Source organism: Anopheles coluzzii, chromosome X (assembly GCF_943734685.1).
Source record: "Anopheles coluzzii chromosome X, AcolN3, whole genome shotgun sequence".
NCBI lineage: Eukaryota > Metazoa > Arthropoda > Insecta > Diptera > Culicidae > Anopheles > Anopheles coluzzii.
Window position 1 is genome coordinate 20170694 of NC_064669.1, and position 21842 is coordinate 20192535.

The 21842-nt window shown below is 41.1% G+C and overlaps 3 protein-coding genes across 3 annotated transcripts in view; all 3 read left to right on the plus strand.

The window, feature by feature from the left end:
• The window catches only part of LOC120955849 (uncharacterized), a 271175-nt gene that overhangs the window by 82304 nt on the left and 167029 nt on the right, over positions 1–21842 (plus strand). The window lies entirely within an intron of this gene.
• On the plus strand, positions 11657–16098 carry LOC120947357 (uncharacterized protein K02A2.6-like). Its single transcript, XM_049606734.1, has one exon. It carries the CDS (start codon positions 14479–14481, stop codon positions 16087–16089), a length of 1611 nt encoding a protein of 536 aa, XP_049462691.1. The 5' UTR covers positions 11657–14478; the 3' UTR covers positions 16090–16098.
• Positions 16192–18975, plus strand: LOC120947366 (uncharacterized protein K02A2.6-like). Its single transcript, XM_049606872.1, has one exon. It carries the CDS (start codon positions 16192–16194, stop codon positions 17503–17505), a length of 1314 nt encoding a protein of 437 aa, XP_049462829.1. The 3' UTR covers positions 17506–18975.

A 21842-nucleotide genomic window follows, 5' to 3' on the forward strand; every position in this document is an offset into this window, starting at 1 on the left:
ACGAGACAATACTTCGACGATTACCGATTGACATGATCAAGGACTTCCCTTGCAGTGATTGTCTTCATTTGATTGAATTGGGAATAATGAAAAAATGTTTGCTTGGATGGCGTGACGGAAAATTTGCTTTTTATCGGACAAAATGCAGTAGTAAAGATATTTCTGAAATTTCTGGCTTACTAGAACAGTTAAAAATGCCATCAGAAATTCATAGATCTGTCCGTGGTCTAGATTGTCTTTCACATTGGAAAGGTACATAATTCAGAACATTTTTGCATTATATTTCAATAGTCATTTTGAAACCGAATGTTTACGAACACTTTTTGTCATTATTTTGTGCAGTTACTATATGCTCTTCAAATGAATATACAAAATTTCCTAATTTGGCACATACGCTCTTTTTGCATTACATAGAAATTTTTGGAGATTTATGTGGAGAAGGTTACATAACAAGTAACGTTCACAATCTACACAGCAAATTTTCTCATCCTGCTTCAGTAAAGTTTTTTACTGAAATGGTTCAGTAATAGAATATTTTACTGATTTTCAGCATGAATGTCATGTTTTTACTGACTTTCAGCAAAATAATTTACTGAATGCATTTCAGTAATACACATATTACTGAAAATCAGTAAAATAAGTGTCAAATTAGTCGTTTCACTGGATATCAGTAAAACAAGTTACTGAAAATGCAGCAATTCATTCTGTCAAATCGACCTGTCAGTCAGATCATTTAAACAAAACAATGCGGTAGCCACTTGTTCGTGATGTGCAAAAAGTTGATTTTGTAGGCGCTTACAGGCACCCTGGTGAAATTTCAGGTGATATTTCGGATTACGGGATTCATTTAGAACAATTGGCAGCCGTGTTGGTGTGTAAAATGTTTGCTACAATCCACTGTGCTTGCTGAAATTGCGTGGTGTCTGTGAGCGCTTACTGAACCATCTACACTTGCGGCGGCAAAATACAGTATAAAAACTGTATAAAACAACACAAAACATGTATGAACATGAATTGAGGAACTGGGAATCTCTGCGCATCAATAAAAGCTCAATTTAAAAGAAATATTTCGTCATTTTTTAATCGCTACCAACTACTGAATAATCAGTAATATGAGAATGGCTTTACTGGGATTTCAGTAAACGAGCTGTCATTTTGGTGAGCACCGGACATTACTGAATGATTCAGTAAACATTCTTTTTACTGAAAGGATTACTGAAACTTCAGTTAAAAAAAATTCAGTAAAATTTTACTGAAGTTCAGTAAAAAAAAGTATTCTGTGTATGTCATGTAGTAGAAGACGTGAAGCGTTTCGGCATATTGATCGGTATCAGTGCATATCCTTTCGAAAACAAATTGTTTGAGATTAAAAATTTAATTCACTCTGGAAATCTACCCTTATCTCAAATTGCAAAACGCATACACGAAATCACTGAATTTGCTCACCAAAATGTACTAACACAATCTTCAAATCAGGAATTGAAGAAGCCAATTTAAAAAAAAAGTTTCGCTACAGATCATTCTGGTGCCACCAATGCACAATGGGCATTTGCCGGGATGAAATTCAAAAAATCAACTTTGTAATAGCGCAATTCCAAATTATAGGTTTTAATACTAAGGGTTAAACTAAGAAAAATACCAAATATGAGCTCTTTATCTTTTCTGGTTCTCTAGAAAAGACCTCTCAAAGTCGAGAATTGTTAAAAAACGCAGAAACATTTTTCACTTTTTTGGAAAACTTTGAACCTTTGTTACTTTTTCAAATATGAACCGATTTTGATAAGTTTAGACATTTTAAAAAGGATATTTAGTCAGCTTTATAATTATATTAAAGATTTTGAGTTAAGTTAATTTTTTGCCAAAATATACGATAATAACTGAAAAAACTTCCCGAAAATTTTCATCATTTTAATTTTTGACTTGATGCCATTATGGAAGTGGCATAGAGTGGCGTTGTCTCATATATGTCACATAATAGTGTAATATATATACTATCGATCTGTGAAGAAATATTCTGCGAAAGTTTGCGAACGCGAATTTTATTGAAGTTTTTTCACATCAACTTTTTCTAAAAACAGACACATGCGTAACTAGGCGGCTCCATAGGAGCCTAATGTAGCGTATTTAGTGTATTCTACAAAACTATATTCTACGTGATTTTGATCACCTTTAATTTCCATTACGAAGCTGTGTATCTTAGTTTCAGCTCATCTAATATGTAAATTTCTATTCCAACCTAACTTTCATATTAAATTTATTATTCAGAAAGAACGGCTTCGGCCGTATTGCTGACTTTATTATTAAATATTGTTAGAAACTGGCGCTCTAACCAAAAAAAATAAGAGAACAAAGTGAATTTGATAGGTAAGCACTGAGGGTGCACCAAAAAATTAGTTTTTTTTATTTATTCTCCGTTATCTTCGCTCTTGGGTGTTTTTATCGCAATTGTCCCCTTTTGCGCGGTTTTCTCCCTTTTCATGCCTATGTCCATATACAAAACATCGCCTTAGCTGACAGTTTGTTGGAACCTTATAACAGTTTCCAACATTCTCCCCTCCAGTGCGACAAAGTTGGCTCTCTTTCTAACCACCGAACTAGACCACGTTAACTGTTGTCACACTCCTATTCTGACTGTCAGCTAATGTTTGTTTACCTTCCGCTAAATAAACGTGCTTACTCGTGTAGCTGAACAAAAAAGACGGATTACAATTCATCTCGATATTGTTGTGTGCCTAAACCGATCAAAACTGTTTCTACACATAAGTGGATCGCATACTACACACATGAATTTGTTCGCTGCGGATAATCTTTTTGTAACGGCGCCTCTCACTTTACCTAGCGAATTAGCTATCAGCGCAGTACGGAGAACCGTGCGCTCCCCGCTTCTGTACCTCACACCTCTCCTCTGTACGCAATGGTTCAATCGCTCACAGCTTCTGCAACCGGACCGCACACACATACAGTATCGGACAATAAGATAGGACCCTTTTTTTTCAACGCACCGTGCACTTGTTTTGCCACGTTACTTGTGTTTGTGTGTGTATGTGTGTATGTGTGTGTATGTGTGTGTGTGTGTGTGTGTGTGTGTGTGTGTGTGTGTGTGTGTGTGTGTGTGTGTGTGTGTGTGTGTGTGTGTGTGTGTGTGTGTGTGTGTGTGTGTGTGTGTGTGTGTGTGTGTGTGTGTGTGTGTGTGTGTGTGTGTGTGTGTGTGTGTGTGTGTGTGTGTGTGTGTGTGTGTGTGTGTGCATGTGTGTGTGTGTGTAGTAGTAGAAAGAGAGTGTGCTTTTTAATGTGTATTTGCAAGTGCGCGGGTTTGTGTCTGAAAAACATAGCTTGTCATGATGTCATATTGCGTTGAAAGTATTCTTATTATGTGTGTTATCATGTGAAACATTGTGCGTTTACACTTGGATAAAAACTAAAGTTTGCATCGACAGCAGCGCTTGTTCCTCGGACGAAAACGCAGGTGTGCTGTTTCATGAATGTGAATGCGACACCGGTGCGAAATGGACACGCGCACAATAGCAATGAACTCGGCATTCCCTCACAGGTGTTTCTCCAGTGCACGCCATTGAAAGGCCTTCGTGCATCTCTGCGTTGCACGTTGTGTGCGAATGGTAAACTTTGTGCGTGCATTGAGCAGGCGCGCAGTTATTCTTTTCAATGGGCATTTTGTTTCATGAGCGCGGCAGTATTCTTTTCTCGATTTTGAAGGGAAGACGCTTACTCGCGTACTCGTTGATAGTTTTATCCATGCGATGTTTTCGCTGCTCCAAAACGATGTAATTCATCGCGTATAGAAGTAGAACGCAGGCAGAGCACAGGATCAGCCGTGTCCAAGTTTTTAACCAGCGCGTTCTTGACGGTCCAAGCAAGCAATGTTAGTAACAATGGGTCGAGGTAAACGTTGTACCGATCATAAGCGCCATATGTAAAAGCGAATGGCTGCTGCTGGCATTAAGCGCAAAAGGATCGAGTTCGTAATGGAACGATCGCGCACTTTTGTCGCAAACGCGCTTCGGACAACCGAAACGTGCTTAGACAACTGAAACGCGCTTGGACAACCGAAACGCGCAAGTCAACCGGACGTCCTCAGAAGTCCATGGCGAAAGAAGACCGTAACATTGTTAATATATCGAAAACACACTGATCGCGAGGGCGGTGGTCCTGCTTATCACACCAAAAACCTAACCCAAAACACAAAAAACTACTTACAAATCTATCCGAAACGACCTACTTGTGAAACAAACACACACATCAATACACATTCAAACATACATCCACACACACACACATATGCACACACACATACACACACACACACATACACACACACACACACACATACACACACACATACACACACACACAAACACAAACACATACAAACCACACATAAACTTGGCCCAACGGGTGCACGGTGCGTTAAAAAACCAATGCCCTATCTTTCTGTCCGATACTGTACTCGCAGAGCTGTCTATAAACGTTTCCCAGCACCGGATGGTACCACGATACGCACGGATGATTTGGCATGAGTATCCTGACTTCCCTTTATCTGCTGCTGAAATTAAATTAAGCTTTTGTTTCAGCCGTACATACCGCCACAAGCCGTTCATTTTTCCATGAGGTAGTCCAATGTGGCACTGCAGCAGGCAACATTTAGTGGCAAGATCCCTCACGATCGACCAGACCGGATCCCTTCTCGACGACACAGAAGACTCCATCCTCCCAATCTCTCTAGATTCCGGGATAGAAATTCTGTTCCTTGACGAACGTGGGACATGGTTCGAGCCGTCGCGCGAGTATGTCTCCCCTCCAGTGCTTCGTTCTCCTAGCTGCAGCACCTCAGACCATGGTTTCAAGCTCAGTCGTGGCATGACTTCCTCGAGCTCGATTGCAACGCAGGGTTCGAAGTAAGCACCTGACTCCGATGGTTCTAAAACTTCGCTTTCCTCGATCAATTCCTGTCTTTCAAAGGTGGCCTCACCGCCACTTGTAGCATCTTTCAACCCCGCAGGACGCAGCCAGAAACGGTGATGAGCCTCGATGTACGTGTCTTCTAAGACAGTGTTTGTGTGTAATGTCGCGTTGGTAGTATTAGTGAACGATTTTAGATTGTGTGTGTTGTGGATCACTGCGCGGTTATGACGTTTATCAGGGCATGTGTGTGTAGTTGTGTCGCCACTGACGTGCGTCCGATTCGCATCACCACCGCGGTCGAGGTCAATACACGGCGGGGAAGGGGTTTGACCCCGGAACATGTCCCCGTGCGGCTCGTGATGCCCGTAGCCAAATTGATCAGGATACGGTGCGCCCGAACGATCTGTTGCCCGGCACCGTTCCTCATCCTTTTCAAGCTCACGGATATCATTTAACTCACGCTCTAGTTGCTTTATTCGTTGCTGTCTTTTCTGTGATTCGCGGATCTTACGCTGAGTCTCAGCGTTTTGCAGACGCAACGCTTCCGCTTGCGTAAATTGAAGCACCAATTCCCGATAGACACGATACGCTACGTCCCGATAGTTGGAAAAGGTCTCACCTATGTTGCCGGTAGTCATTACTGCAGCCCTGGAGTCATGGATCGAATCTGTCGCGATGTGGTCCCGCACCTGCATTCTTGGTGTCGCGTCACGGCCCGTGACGCACCTGCTCGTGCCCGCCTCACGCGAAGATTCTGCTACAGCTTCACACATTATGAGCGAGCCAAAGGACGTTGTGAAGGAACTATTGCGTCCTGCCGTCCGACTCGCTACGGGAAAAACGGGTTTGCTTTCTCCCGTTCCACTCCGTGTAAATACTGCATAAAATCCATGGTGTTTGCACTACTCAACCTAGTGAACGTTTTCCTTTTTATCACGCGCGCGATTCAACACTAACGGTACTTCGGTGGCTACCGATATTTTTCGTTTCGCGATTTAGTTTTAAGCGTCGATGTGTTCCAAACTAATTTTTTGGAATGTTAGAAACTGGCGCTCTAACCAAAAAAATAAGAGAACAAAGTGAATTTGATAGGTAAGCACTGAGGGTGCACCAAAAAATTAGTTTTTTTATTTATTCTCCGTTATCTTCGCTCTTGGGTGTTTTTATCGCAATTGTCCCCTTTTGCGCGGTTTTCTCCCTTTTTATGCCTATGTCCATACACAAAACATCGCCTTAGCTGACAGTTTGTTGGAACCTTATAACAGTTTCCAACAAATATAATGAAGCAAATCAGAACCAAATACCTTTTGGTACTGCTCCAGATTATAGACGGATGTAAGGAAAAGAATTCTAAAATTATACGCATAACAGCAAAATGTTATGAATACACCAGCATCTATTGCCGTTTTGGGAGAAGAAACTCCCAAAAGTCATGACAAACTAAGTATAAGGATAGAGGGGAATATGCTACAAAGAATATTTTGCAAGTAAGAAAATGCATCCAGAAGGACATTTTGTATAATGAGCTGTATTACTCTGATTCGTTAACCAGTTCAATATCAGTAGCTACCCCGCACCTGCACACTAAAACAAATACAGGGTTTAACTTTACAAATTAAGTAAATACTTTGCTTGTAGCTATAGTTGAATTCTGATTTTTCAGATAGTTGTAAAACCAAGAACATCAGATTTTTATTTTTATTATCCCTTCTGAAGGCAGTTCAGGACTTGGAAAAGTATTGGATGAATATTGTGTGATATCAATGCCCAGGAAAATGTGTAATTCCTATTTTTTTAAACAACAGATTTACAATTTTAACCTTCAAAGACAAAAAATATGTGCAGCTTTTCATTACGAATTTGGGAACTACTTTAATTCAATGTACCTGCTCTATCTAATTATTTAAATGCATTTATTCATGTCTTCAGAAATGTGAACTAGACGTTAGGAGCTTGTAATAGCATCCACCTAGGTTGTGTATGTACATTTTTAATATTTGTACTACCTGTGAGTAAAAGTGATGAGAATTAGCTACAATTGTCCTATAAAAAGCAGAAAATATTATCTTATTCAAAATTATTATGCTTTGTTTATATATTATGGAACATCACAGTATATTTTAAAATGGTTTATACTATTAGAAATAACAAATACAAGAAAAAAACGCACAAAATTAAAAAAACAAAGCAAAGATCCCTTAAAACACTATTTTATGTACCGCCACCTGCTGGTATGGATGCATACTACATATAAAATGTTATTTACTATCATAACACTTTACTACAAACGATAAAAACTAACAATTTCTGCAAAAATAATTTTATCCCGAAATTTGTTCTAAACTGCCCATTGTGCAATGAAATGAAATATGCATGCGTGGAATTTGAGGAGTTCTGTTTGAAGAACGATGGGGCTAATAAGTGGTTTTTAACGAAGAGTAATCAAATAGTAGAAATGAAGTATGTTTTTGAAACCAGTGGTACAATTCAGAATAAAGGAAAACCAGTAAAAGATCAAAAATCATTTTTCGAAACGCCGGTTAAGTCGTCTTTTCTTCATATTTATGTTTCTTCTTTGGAAAAGAGCTCAGAGATGCTGTGCACAATCAAAGATATTAAATGTAAAATGTAGCAGTTCCTATTCCAAAATGTAAAGAGGTAGTACTTATACCATTGTTGCATTGTTTTTATTAAAATTCTAATAAATGCGCGATACAAATCTTATTTGTAAGTGAATCAAATTTAGATAAGGGATTTCAGTACGTATTGAACTAAGGAAAAATATGAAATATCTTTTAAAAAGAAAAAAAAACACCAAGTGGTTGAATAAAATGACACGGCCAACAAAGTTGTTCTTACAAGGAAAAATATAATATAAAAGGCTGCTCTAACTTCCTTCCTTAACCTGTTCGTCTGATTTATGTTTAGAAATATTTTCGTTATGTTTGGGACGTTTAGATCTGGTACGATGCTTTGATGTTATTGTTTTGGCATCTACTCTTCGCTTGCTATTTCTGATAATTCTTTTGAAAAAATCGTCGCACTCCATTTCAGAAAAATCTTTATCTGCCAACACAATTAGTCTAAGAAAAAGAGTACGAGTTTTTTTTCAATTTTAGTCCCACTTTCTCCGTTTCCTCGCTGGTGATTCCAGCGGTTGATTGTTCTCCATTTTTTCTTTTGGATCCTCTAGAGCAGGTATGTCAAACTGGCGGCCCGCGGGCCGCATTATTTTGTCTTGGTTTTCCATGATATGCATTTGGTTATTGATGATGTTCGCGAGCTGTGTAGATTCTAGATTCTGCACAGTTGAAGCTGGATCGACATAGACGATGTGTGGTGTAGAACATTGACTCTGCTCTTTCAATGGAAGCTGCGTTTGATCTAATTCAGTCAGCTAAAATAACAACAAAACATGAACATTAACTCACACATATTTTGCCTAAATGCCACTTGTTTATTTGCTCAACATGTATCGACTTGCTTGTATTAAGTCAAGTTCCTCATACTTACATGATCAATGGTATTTAAGAAGATCATTTCTTCATCATCCGTGGGAATACCATAATTCGTCGTCTGAGGTTGGTTCCGCAATCTCGTTAAAATCCTGCTTCACAAAATTTAAACAATCTTCAACGCGCTGGTGTCGTTGTCTTTGCGGACGCAGCAAAACTTGCTCATATACTTCCGTGTCCGATTACTCCTCCATTTTTTTTTGAGTTCATCGTAGGCTTCGGCGCGTGTAGCAAACTCCCTTTTTTTAATGCAGTTGAGTTTTTCTCATTTATCCGAAGGCACAGAATCCTCTTCGAGCTGTAGTTTTGCCACTAGATGTTTTTTTTGGCCAATGAAGGATCCCTTTCACTTCCCAACGGCTCGGAACGACGCTCAAGCATGCTTCACCTCCTTCAATCGTTTGTACGATTTTATAAGGCATTCTGAAACTATAATCGATAAATTCAAAGACTTTCCTTAAAGACTGAATTAAAGACTGTTCTTATCGGTCAACTATTCAACTTACAGGACAATTTTGTTTAGTTGCAACACTGAATTTCCAATTCTTTCGGGAGCACTACAACGACAGACGCTTTTGTTTATAAGTTTGACACTTGACACGATGAAGCTTACACAATAGCTTGCGACATAAGACACAATAGGCCCGATTATTAAACACAAATTGTAAAGACAAGTTGTCAAAATCGGAAGATTTGTATTATGACATCCGTTTGTGTTGTGTGTTGGAAATTTTTTTTTTTACGAAACACAAACTCACAAGCATACTGCCAAGATATGTATTATGAAACACAAACGGAAATCCAAAATTGTCAAACTGCTTTCCGTCAGCTTTTTATCACGGAAAGGCGCCAATCTCAGATTGTTTGACCGACAAAACACAACAACAGAGTTGTTGCTGTTGCTTTCACGACAAAATATAAGTATTTTATTTCAGAAATAATCAAATTTTATCATTTTAAATAAAAATATGTGTACTGCCATATCCATACAAATGGCGATAAGCTGGAGATACTGGTAGCGTGCTGCTGTTTAGGGTTAAGAAGCTGCTGTTATTTCCTTCCTCTGTTGTTCTTCGATGGTAGTCGAAAGATGAAGGGCTCACGCACCTGGTTTGCGTTCAACAGCATTGGATTCCAGCAACTTCTTCAGTGAGTGGCTGCTTCAACAACCAACAGCATACGCACATGAAATTATCACATCTAATATTGCATACACTTTTAGTAATAACAAATACTCGGAGGGCTCGATCTCAGCCAGAATGTCAAGGAAAATTTCCTTCGACACACGATTTTTTTTTTTCTCAAATCTGAAATTAACAACCACGAAATGAAACATGTATAACACGATTTGCACAAATGATCCGTATGCTTAACTCACGCTTGGTTATAAAGCTGTAACGGGTCGAAAACACTTCGAAGCAGTCGGCGCTGTTTTGCCAGATCTACCGTTGTTTCTTCTTCACTGCCGCTATCGTCACTTACGAAGTGGGATAAAATCATTTCGATGTTTTAAACAAGGATTGTTAGCTTGATAAACGATCGTGTCTTAAATAAACTTGTTTACGTTTTTTTGTTTTGATTTTGAACTTTTGATACATCGACACAGCTTTAACGAAAGAGAAAATTTAACGAAACTTGTCTGTCACAAGAACGGTTTCAAAATGCATACCTATTTTCCGTTTGTCTTGACCAAAGTGGGTATAGGGACTAGGTGGGCTTATAGGTTTGGCGGGAAGGCCATATTGGACGAACGAATGACAGGAGGGGATTCGATTGTGATACGTAGTTTTTCACCCACACTACGACACATCATCCAAAATAGCCATTGGAGTTCACACGCATACATCAACAAATGATCGAATCCCCTCCTGTCATTTCGTTTTCATTTTTCTACAGTACGGCTGTCAATTTATTCGGGATAAGCCCACCTGTATAATAAACCCACTTTGGTCTTGACGCACTTGTCTTGTGTCATTTCCGTTTGTGTTTAATCAAGATCTATTAAGGAGAACAGCAAGGTGGATTTAAAAATATCAGGTGGTGGACTCTAGCAAGGTGCATGGATATTAGGAGGTGAAGTGCTTCAGAGCAAATTGACATTTCACGACTTGACATAACAATACTGGGGGCTACGGTATTAAAATCGGAGAGGGCTGGAGGGGGGTATAGAAAATTGTATGCGATTTGACATAACAATACTCAATGATGGCGCCCGGAAAACGCGCTAATAATTCACCTTCTTAATAAACACACCTTGGACTCTAGTACATTTTGACCAAGGATAATGTATTTAGAAGGTTGATTTTTATCGCTTTTGCTGGGCGACATTGTGGGGGACATCTGTCACTCTCTGCATACAAATTTCATTACCCCGCACCAGCCCTCCCCGATTTTTATACCGGAGCCTCCGGAAGAGAAATGTCAAGTCGAGAAATGTCATTTTGCTCTAAACAACTTAACCTTGTCATTTATTACACCTTGATTTTGACAATACGTCACTTGACGTAAGGTCCCCAGGATTCAAACTTTGTTTACATTTATTAAATTTGTTCATAAGATTTCTTTAGCTTATTTTTTCGATTAAAAATTCTTTAAAAATATATTTTGGACTTCGCGAGTTCTTATGTAACATTAAAACATGGATTAAAGTGTGTTATTTTGTTTCATTCTGTAGAATTACGGAATTTTCGGAACGGAAATTAAGAAGAATCGGAAGGTGTGCGCTGTTCTGATTCTCGAGCACGAATGCCGTTATATTCTGACGTTTACGCCTACGATACTTAAATGTTAACGTATACCGCGACCAAGGTGTTTATGTTTTTTTAGGTGTATTCACATACAATTTTCGGTTTCTACAATTCCGTCAATTTATTCTATAATTCATTGTGTTTTCGACATTTTTGATGATAAAAATTAAGAAAGCATTAAGTTTTTCAATTTTCACATTAATTCCTCATTATCTACGAGCCGCATGGACAATGTTCGTGAGATTAGAACTCTTACTCACATGATTTTAAACTTCGTGCATAAACAAATCATCAAAACTTTTGTTAATATATCTAATTTTTTCGATAAAATCAATAGACACACAAAAATGCACATAATAACAAAGAAATCTTGTCTATTTGCTAAGCTTTGTGTGCGGAAACCAATGGCTAACGGTTTTAAAATGACGTAAAGTCCCTCAACTATGGCGACCCCCCCCCCCCCCCCCCCCAAAGGCCCTTATCCACCACCTGATATTTTTAATCCACCTTGCTGTAGTGATCGGGTTGAGCGCTTCACCTGTTCTTTCGCAATAGAAGACACAACGCATACACATTCGTTTCGCACGACAGATACCTATCAACTGACTCTTTATTTTGACATAACCTGTTCCCTACAATACCCATAACTGTTGTGTCCGCTCAAATGCAACATGTGACGCTGATGTACGGCACAAACAGAACATGTATTTTATTACTATCTTTGGTATATGTTCAACCGTTTACAATAATAAAAAACACCCAGTGCTGTAAAATGTCACTATCAATGTCATAAAAAAATCTGACTGAAACAAAATCCATATCAGCGTCACGTACTCAATTGTGATTATCAGAGGTGATACTCAGAACGATTGGTGTGTGTAGTAGGCTATGACTACCTAACAGTGGGATTTTGCCTCAGCAGAATTTCACTTCCTAGGCATAGTAGCCTATGCCATGTTTAGTAATAAATTAGTTCATAGTTAACCACCAAACTAGCAAGTTGGTTTTTATTTGCTCTCTGTGTGAACTGTAACATTTGGCGACGAGGAAAAGTTCAGAAGCATCTCGAAGGTCTTTTTAGCGAAATCATCGAATAACGAAAGTGTCCCAAGAGGATCTGCGAAATGCCATCGTCCAACTCACGAATCTCGTCGCGAAGCAGCAGCAGCAGATCGAAAATTTAGCAAATCGAACTTTTTCGACGGCGGCTAGCGGAAGTGAGAAGACAATCGAGTCGTTGGCAAATGGAATTCAAGATTTCCTGTACGATCCGGACGCAGGAGTTTTCTTTGATGCATGGTACGCTAGATACGAAGACGTCTTCATTCAGGATGGTCATTCTCTCGACGATGCCGCCCGTGTGAGATTGCTTCTACGCAAATTAAGCACCCCTCTGCACGATAAGTACGTGAACACTATTCTGCCAAAGCATCCTCGCGATTTCTCTCTGGATGAGACCGTTACAAAACTGAAGAAGTTGTTTGGTCGCCAGAAGTCGGTTTTTCACTCCCGTTACCAGTGCCTGCAGTACGCCAAGAGTGACGCGGATGATTTTACTTCGTATGCTGCCATGGTGAACAAACACTGCGAAGCGTTTCAACTTTCCAAGCTCACGTCGGATCAATTACAGGGTTTTCAATGATATTACAGGGTTTTCAATGATATTATTGACGTGTTCAGCGAGTTGTTGATTCGTTCGGGCATATAATTGACACTTTCAGCGAGATATTGAATTGTTCGGAAGCAGGCGTTGACAAGTTCGGCGATACTATAGAGCTGTCACTTTCGTACCCCTTGGACTGCAGCTTGGATCATTCTCATCAGAAGGTAAACAAACGGTTTTCGTAAAAATATGTTTGTTTTAACTAATTCATGTATTAAACAGCTTGGGGAATGATTATTAGCTACTTTTAGGACTTCTAAGAATAAAAAATTGAACCCTGCGGCACAGTGTGTAAACAAAACAAATGACAGCACTACAGAATCGCTGAACATGTCAACGCCTGCTTACGAACAATTCAATATCTCACTGAAAGTGTCAATTATATGCCCGAACGAATCAACAACTCGCTTAACATGTCAATAATATCATTGAAAACCCTGTATTGACGTGTTCAGCGAGTTGTTGATTCGTTCGGGCATATAATTGACACTTTCAGCGAGATATTGAATTGTTCGGAAGCAGGCGTTGACAAGTTCGGCGATACTATAGAGCTGTCACTTTCGTACCCCTTGGACTGCAGCTTGGATCATTCTCATCAGAAAGTAAACAAACGGTTTTCGTAAAAATATGTTTGTTTTAACTAATTCATGAATTAAACAGCTTGGAGAATGATTATTAGCTACTTTTAGGACTTTTCAGAATGAAAAATTGAACCCTGCGGCACAGTGTGTAAACAAAACAAATGACAACACTACACAATTGCTGAACTTGTCAACGCCTGCTTACGAACAATTCAATATCTCGCTGAAAGTGTCAATTATATGCCCGAACGAATCAACAACTCGCTGAACATGTCAATAATATCATTGAAAACCCTGTAAAAGCTCTCCGATTTGTCTGTGGACTCCAATCGCCACGGGATGCGGACATCCGAGCTAGATTGATTTCGAAACTGGAAGCTGATGAAACTGCAGTTGTTGAACAAGGAGAAGCTGCAAGTAAGGTGACTTTGGAAAACCTGGTGGAAGAATGTCATCGTGTGGCCAACCTTAAGCATGACTCGCAGATGGTGGAAAACAAGGAGGCTTGCTCCGTCAACGCCATTTCGCGCAACCAGAATCATTCTTCTTTGAAGAAGACCAACAAAGTGCCCAAGACACCCTGCTGGAAATGTGGGGAACTGCACTACGTTCGTGAATGTCTGTTTGCATCGCACATGTGTACTAGATGCAAGCAGCAAGGACATAAAGAAGGCTACTGTTCAAGCAGTAAGCCCGCTGCATCCAAGCCTTTCAAGCAATGGAAGCCCAAAGAGAGCATGAAGACGAATGGCATTTACACTGTTCGCAACGTCGGAAGAAAACGCAAATTCGTCTCGGTCGAGCTCAATGGGGTAGCAGTCAAGCTTTAGCACGACTCGGCGTCCGACATCACCATCATTTCGAACGAAACATGGGCTAGCATCGGACGACCACCCACTCAACCGACCGATGAATCTGCTGTCACAGCGTCTGGTAGTGATTTGAATCTCCTCGCAGAGTTTCAAGCCGACATCACTATTAACAACGTGACCAAGACAGGGTGCATTTTCATCTCTGATAGCGCCGATCTCAACGTTTTGGGAATCGATACTATGGATCTGTTTGATCTGTGGTCCGTACCGATTAACAGCTTGGTCAACGTCGTACATCAAAACTCTGACCAATACGTTGATCGCCTCAAGCACCAGTTTCCGGAGGTTTTTCGAAGCACGCTGGGTAGATGCACAAAAGCGCAAGTGAAGTTATACTTGAAGCCTGATGCCCGTCCATGCTACTGTCCGAAGCGACCAGTGGCGTATGCGGCTCTTTCCAAAGTAGATGCGGAACTCGAAAGGCTCGAAACAAACGGTATAATTTCTCCAGTTCAATTCTCGGACTGGGCAGCACCAATAGTCGTCGTACGGAAGTCGGATAATGTTTCGGTCCGTGTGTGCGGTGATTATTCTACGGGGCTGAACAACGCGCTGGAATGTGACCGTCATCCTCTACCTCATCCTGACGATCTTTTCGCGGAGCTGGCTGGGGCACGCTATTTCACACACCTTGACTTATCAGACGCCTATCTACAAGTTGAGGTCGAGGTGGAATCGCGCAAGCTACTTACCGTGAACACACATCGCGGCCTTTTCCAGTACAACCGACTTCCTCCTGGAATCAAGTCGGCACCTGGCGCTTTCCAACGCATTATTGACAGCATGGTGGCTGGCATCTCTGGAGTGAAACCTTACCTTGATGATATCTTCATTGCTGGCCGCACCAAAGAGGAGCACGGCCGTATCCTCTATGCTGTTCTCGAACGCGTCCGTGAGTATGGTTTCCATTTACGCCTTGAAAAATGTCGTTTCGCGCTTCCCCAGATCGGTTTCCTTGGATTGATCGTCGACAAGGACGGTGTTCGGCCTGACCCGTCCAAAACAGAAGCCATTGCCAAGATGCCACCCCCGAAGGACGTGAAGCAACTTCGCTCCTACCTCGGAGCTATCAACTATTATGGTCGATTCGTTCCACAGATGAAGCACCTCAGGGCTCCCCTAGATGACCTGCTGAAAAAGGATGCTCGCTGGAACTGGACAAAAGAGTGTCAGAAATCTTTTGAGCAGTTCAAGACCATTTTACTCTCCGACCTGCTGCTTACTCACTATGACCCATCTAAGGAGATCATCGTCGCGGCAGACGCATCGAAGTATAGTCTAGGCGCTGTCGTCATGCATCGTTTACCCACCGGTGAGGTGAAGGCAATCGCACATGCTTCTCGCTCACTGACGGCAGCGGAAATTAACTACGGCCAAGTGGAAAAGGAAGCATTGGCGTTGATATTCGCTGTCACCCGTTTCCATAAGATTCTGTACGGACGGCATTTCACTCTCCAAACCGATCATCAACCGCTACTCAAAGTTTTCGGCTCGAAAAAAGGAATACCTGTTTACACAGCCAATCGTCTGCAACGTTGGGCTTTGACACTTCTCCTGTATGACTTCGAGATCAAGCACATCTCGACGATGAATTTCAGCTACTCAGACTTCCTGTCCCGGCTGATGTCATCACAGCGCAGATCAGATGAGGATTACGTCATAGCTGCCGTCTATGTCGAATCCGAAGCAAAGGCGATTCTCGAAGACTCCATCAACAATCTGCTAGTCACACATCAGATGATTGTGGCTGAGACACGTAAGGATGCTGTTCTGCAGCAAGTGATTAGTTAAATCAATGAAGGATGGCCAGCAAGCGTGAAGCTAATCACCGATCCTGATGTGAAGAAGTTCTTCGTCAGACGTGAGGGACTTCAAGTCGTCGATAACTGCGTCATGTTCGGCGATCGAATCGTCGTTCCATCAAAATTCCGGAAGCGAATCGTCTGCCAGCTACATCGTGGGCACCCAGGAATGGAGCGGATGAAGTCTCTGGCTCGTAGCTACATTTACTGGCCGAATGTTGACGACGATGTGGCGCAATTCGTTCGTCAGTGCGATGCATGTGCTGAAGCAGCGAAGGCTCCGACGAAAGCAACCCTGGAATCATACCCTCTTCCGCACCGGCCGTGGCAACGAGTACACGTCGATTTCGCTGGCCCAATCGACGGACATCACTATTTCGTGATTGTGGATGCCTACTCTAAGTGGCCCGAAATTTTTCGCACTAGATCCATCACCACGACAACATCTTTGGACCTGCTTCGTGAAACATTTTCCCGTTACGGCAATCCAGACACGCTAGTTTCAGATAACGGAACGCAGTTTACGAGCGGACAGTTTCAACAGTTTTGCAGTGAGAATGGCATCAACCATATTCGTACTGCTCCATACCACCCGCAGTCGAATGGCCAAGCTGAACGTTTCGTGGATTCCCTCAAACGCGGCCTTAAGAAGTTAGGTAAGGGGGAATCACCAACATTACAGCATCTACAGACGTTTCATTCAGTGTACCGATCAACACCCAACCGGAATACACCTAAGGGAACGTCTCCAGCCGAAGTGTTTTTAAAAAGAACGATGCGCACTACGTTGGATCTGTTGAGGAAACCATCTCCTCCGACTGCAACCGTTAACCACAAACAAAATGAACAATTCAACAAACGGCATGGAGCGGTCAAACGATCATTTGTAGAGAATGATTTGGTGTATGTTGAACAACACGTACACAACAATAAGTCGTGGTTTCCTGGTCGAGTCATTGAACCACAAGGATCCGTTCACTATGTCGTGTCGCTTGACTTGCATGGAAGACAGAAGGTGGTTAGATCGCATGTCAACCAAATGCGTTCTCGCTACGGTTCCGAAACCCCTGGGCAAGAACAACAACAACTTCCATGGGAAGTTTTATTAGAAGAAGTTGGTACTACTGCTGCAGTGAAACCAGCTGACAATCATGTTGCTATTAATTTGTACTCTACGGTGCCAGCTGATGTTCCTGTTTTTGAAAATCCGCAAACCGATTTTAACCCGCCAACAACCAATGAACAACCATCTGCTTCAGCATCGGAATCCATCGCATCCGAATCCGTCATTGCCGAATCTATCGCATCTGAATCCGTCGCATCCGAATCCATCGGAAGCTTACTACGTCGTTCCGTACGAACACCGAGAATCCCTCGATGGCTCTCATCATACGACCTTTATTAAAAAGGGGGAGATGTAGTAGGCTATGACTACCTAACAGTGGGATTTTGCCTCAGCAGAATTTCACTTCCTAGGCATAGTAGCCTATGCCATGTTTAGTAATAAATTAGTTCATAGTTAACCACCAAACTAGCAAGTTGGTTTTTATTTGCTCTCTGTGTGAACTGTAACAATGTGACTAATACATGCTCATGACATGTTTGCGACCATCGCTTGAACATGACAAATTCCGGCTGAAATAAAATCATCTCAGCGTCACGAGCTCTACTGTAATGATCAAAGGCAAGCCTCAAACACTTGGTGCGACCATCACATGCTTGGTGACATTCCCGCTTGGCAAAGAGTAACTCATTTTAATGCCTCTCGCTACCCCTGGCCCTAGTTTTAAAGGAATCATGCGACACACCCAAGTGCCACTAATCCACTAAACGACCACTAAACGGCTTCTAAACGACTCAAGTTCTCTACCTAAACGGAATATAGAAAGACTTCGTTTAGCAGACGGCAAACGACTCATGCATTCTAAAAATAGCGAAAAAGCTGGTGGCGCTCTCTGTTGGTGGGGTACCCCAACCAGTGCAGCTTCATCGCTTGGAGGAGAGCTTTCTCATTTCCTCTGTACTGTTGTATGGTTTCGCATTGAAGTTATGCATCGCTAGAACTAGAACAGCGATACGCTTGTTTAAATACTAAACTCCAACAGAAACCACCAGCACTGAAGCAAGTGAGATTTGAGTAATGGTCGTTGGTGTTGATACCCACGTATCTGACCACACGACCATTCATGTAGATTTTTGCTAGGAAAGTTATAAGGCTGTAGGGAACTATGTTAGGAAACTGCTCGACAGCAAGATTAGGGAACTGCTCGATAGTAGCATTAGGAAACTGCTCGATAGCAGCATTATAATATAGTCGCCCAACTCGTGGGCGTAAACAAGGCGCATAAGATACTTGTCCTTATGCGACTCGATGCCCGCTTGGCAAAGAGTAACTCATTTTAATGCCTCTCGCTACCCCTGGCCTTAGTTTTAAAGGAATCATGCGACACACTCGCACTTCACTTCCCCATCCCATGGAAAAACGCTCCCACTATCGAGGTGTTGACCAAAATTTCGCTGTATACATAAGACACACGGGGCGACTATGGGCTTCGAACGACTAGATCCGTTCGCCGCGGTTGTCAGAAGGCGCTCACTTGGCGCTCAGTTTTAAAATAACGTACCATTGAGAGACCGCAAGAAGCGCGCGAAAGAATGAGTTCTACCTGCCGGGGTCGAACGTTCCCGTTTGTATGGGGAGAAATCCGCGAGGTTTTGCGCTGCGGATTTGGAACGAATGTTGTTTTCAATGAAACGTTTTGCTTCAAATTTAGCTTTAAATGATTGAACTTAGAGGTATGTAACATTTTGAAAATGTTTTGTGATCTATTTCCAATAAAACAAGTTTTCATCAGGTTTGAAAATTCATAAAAAATATATCGGAATATAAATATACATACAAATATCTATAATACAAAAGTAATATATATATATATATATATATATATATATATATATATATATATATATATATATATATATATATATATATATATATATATATATATATATATATATATATATATATATATATATATATATATATATATATATATATATATATATATATATATATATATACATATATATGTATATTACTTTTGTATTACAGATATTTGTATGTATATTTATATTCCGATATATTTTTTATGAATTTTCAAACCTGACGAAAACTTGCGAAATATATATATATATATATATATATATATATATATATATATATATATATATATATATATATATATATATATATATATATATATATATATATATATATATATATATATATATATATATATACAAATATAAATATAAATAGATATTTGAATATTCATGTAAAAGGTCAAATTTAATGTTTTTCATATAAATTTGTTACACTGCTGAAAACTTTACAGAAAAATATCGCAAAACATTTTCGCCATGTAAATAACGTTTATAACTCTTTAAAATAAAATCAATCAGTATTTTTATACATTTTTATAAAGTTAATCCAATCCTGTCGTCCCTTCTAAATTTGAAATAAGTTAAATTCAAATTTCAAGAAAGTGTGTCAAGCTGCCTTCTAATTGATAACAAATCATCCAATAATGATGTAACGAATGAAATCCAATACCAACGGCAAAAAAATCAAAATTTAAAACATGATCATCCTTGAATCGTAGATATAAACGTCTTTAAATGCTTGACAGTTGTATCTCATGATTCTCATTCTCTCATGAGCGTCGAACGGATTTCGTCGTTCGAAGCCGGTACTCGCCCCGACTGTCGTTCCCGTTCTGATGCACAACAAAGCGACAGAGTGAGAAGGCCGAGAGAATCGAAACAGAATGGCTACCAAGCCGAGTGTAGCAGTGTTGTGGGCAGCCATGCTTGCCGACCCCTGGACTTGCCGTGGCATTTGCGCTGCCACCGGTCAACGTCCAGGGGGACGACAGTGTGTACACGCACACTGTCGCTCACACTAAGCGCGCAAGGCTTAGTGTGTGCCGAGCGCCGAGCAGAGTGTGCACGAAGGCCGATGGAGCAGGAGCTCTCGGCAGGGGCGCTCGGTGCGGCTGGCGCGCGGCCGAGTATTTTAGTGTGTATTGTGCTTGAGTATTATTTATGATGTGTACTGTTATATTAGTGTTTTAATAAAGTACCTGATTCAAGCCAAAAGGCACAACAAGCAGTATGTGTTTTATGGTGGGAGAAGCACACCGTGATGTGTGGCTCATCGACAGCGGTGCTAGCTGCCACATGACAAACATCATGCGTTTCTTCAAAGAGCTGTACAACACAAAAGGACCGAGCGTAATTTTGGCGGATGGTAATGTCGTTGAAGCAAGCGGTTACGGTCATGGATTACTGCGATGTGCAAATGGAAATGGCGGCGTGGTGGAAATAACACTGCAAAATGTGTAATACGTTACGTTTATACCATTTACAATCAGCTGAAGCATCGAGAATGGCTAAGGAAAAGGAACATAACAGCAATTGCTTGCATTCGTGGCATCGGCGACTTGGACATCGAGACCCAAATATGATCCTAAGTGTTGTGGACAGACCGCTGCCTCATCCTGAGGGCTCACTGTTGACAGCAGGGCTGTCATCCTGTGACGTCCTCAGTGAGGATCGCGGCGCGAGCAGGACCAGCCGTCCTCTCCCCGCATTGCGTGTGTGTTGTTTATATTATTTATTACCAATGTTAATTGTACCCATACCAAAGATAGTGACAAAATATATATTCTGTTTGTGCCGTACACACCACCGTCTCATGTTTGTTTTGTGCGGACACAACACTAAGGATGGTAAACGAGGATTTGGGCACAGGAATGAAGTTCGTCGACTGCGGTATTCACCAATCCTGCGAAACGTGTATGGAGGGTACGTCAGTACGTAACCCTTTTCCTACAGCAACTGAGAAGAGATCGACGAAGATTTTGGACCTGGTTTACACTTATTTATGCGGTCCAAAGCGTACGGCTACACCCGGGGGAAAGAGATATCTGATGACGATGATAGACGACTTCAGCCGGTATACCATCGTGTATTTGTTAGAGAGGAAATGCGAAGCAGCTGAAAGATAAAGGAGTATGTTCGTTACGTGGAGAATCTCTTTGCACGCAAGCCTCGAACAATAAGATCCGATGGTGGTGGTGAGTACGTTAATGAAGACCTACGTATTTTCTTTGTAGAAGAAGGCATTAAGGCACAATACACGACAGCCTACTCACCACAACAAAATGGCCTAGCAGAGAGGAAAAATCGATCTATAGAGGAGATGACAACAACGATGCTCCTGGATGCCGGATTGGATAAGCGATACTGGGGCGAGGCAGCTCTAACGGCTGTATACCTGCAAAACAAATTACCATCACGATCTGTAAGTACTACTCCCTATGAGCTGTGGTTTGGTCGGAAGCCGGAAATAGGTCACCTCAAAGTGTATGGTTGTCCAGCATATGTACACATTCCTAACGTCAATAGAGGAAAGTTTGACAGTAGGGCTCAAAAACTAATTTCCATAGGGTACTCGCCAGATCATAAAGGTTACCGTTTCGTTAACACTGAGACCAACAGGATCACGATTAGCCGGGACGTAACATTTTTGGAAGATGGTATGATGTCTACCCATTGTAATAGTCCCGTAAAGAAGCAGAGTAAAGTAACAGAACCGTCGCAAGAACAGGAATTAGGGTGGCCACTCGAATCATTTTAAATTCCCGGTTTTTCCCCGGTTTTCCCCGGATTTTTTGGAGT

What these genes read in the sequence shown, in the direction of transcription:
- LOC120947366 (XM_049606872.1), top strand. Translation starts at nt 16,192, where the DNA reads ATGTTCGGCGATCGAATCGTCGTTCCATCAAAATTCCGGAAGCGAATC.
- LOC120947357 (XM_049606734.1), top strand. Translation starts at nt 14,479, where the DNA reads ATGGATCTGTTTGATCTGTGGTCCGTACCGATTAACAGCTTGGTCAAC.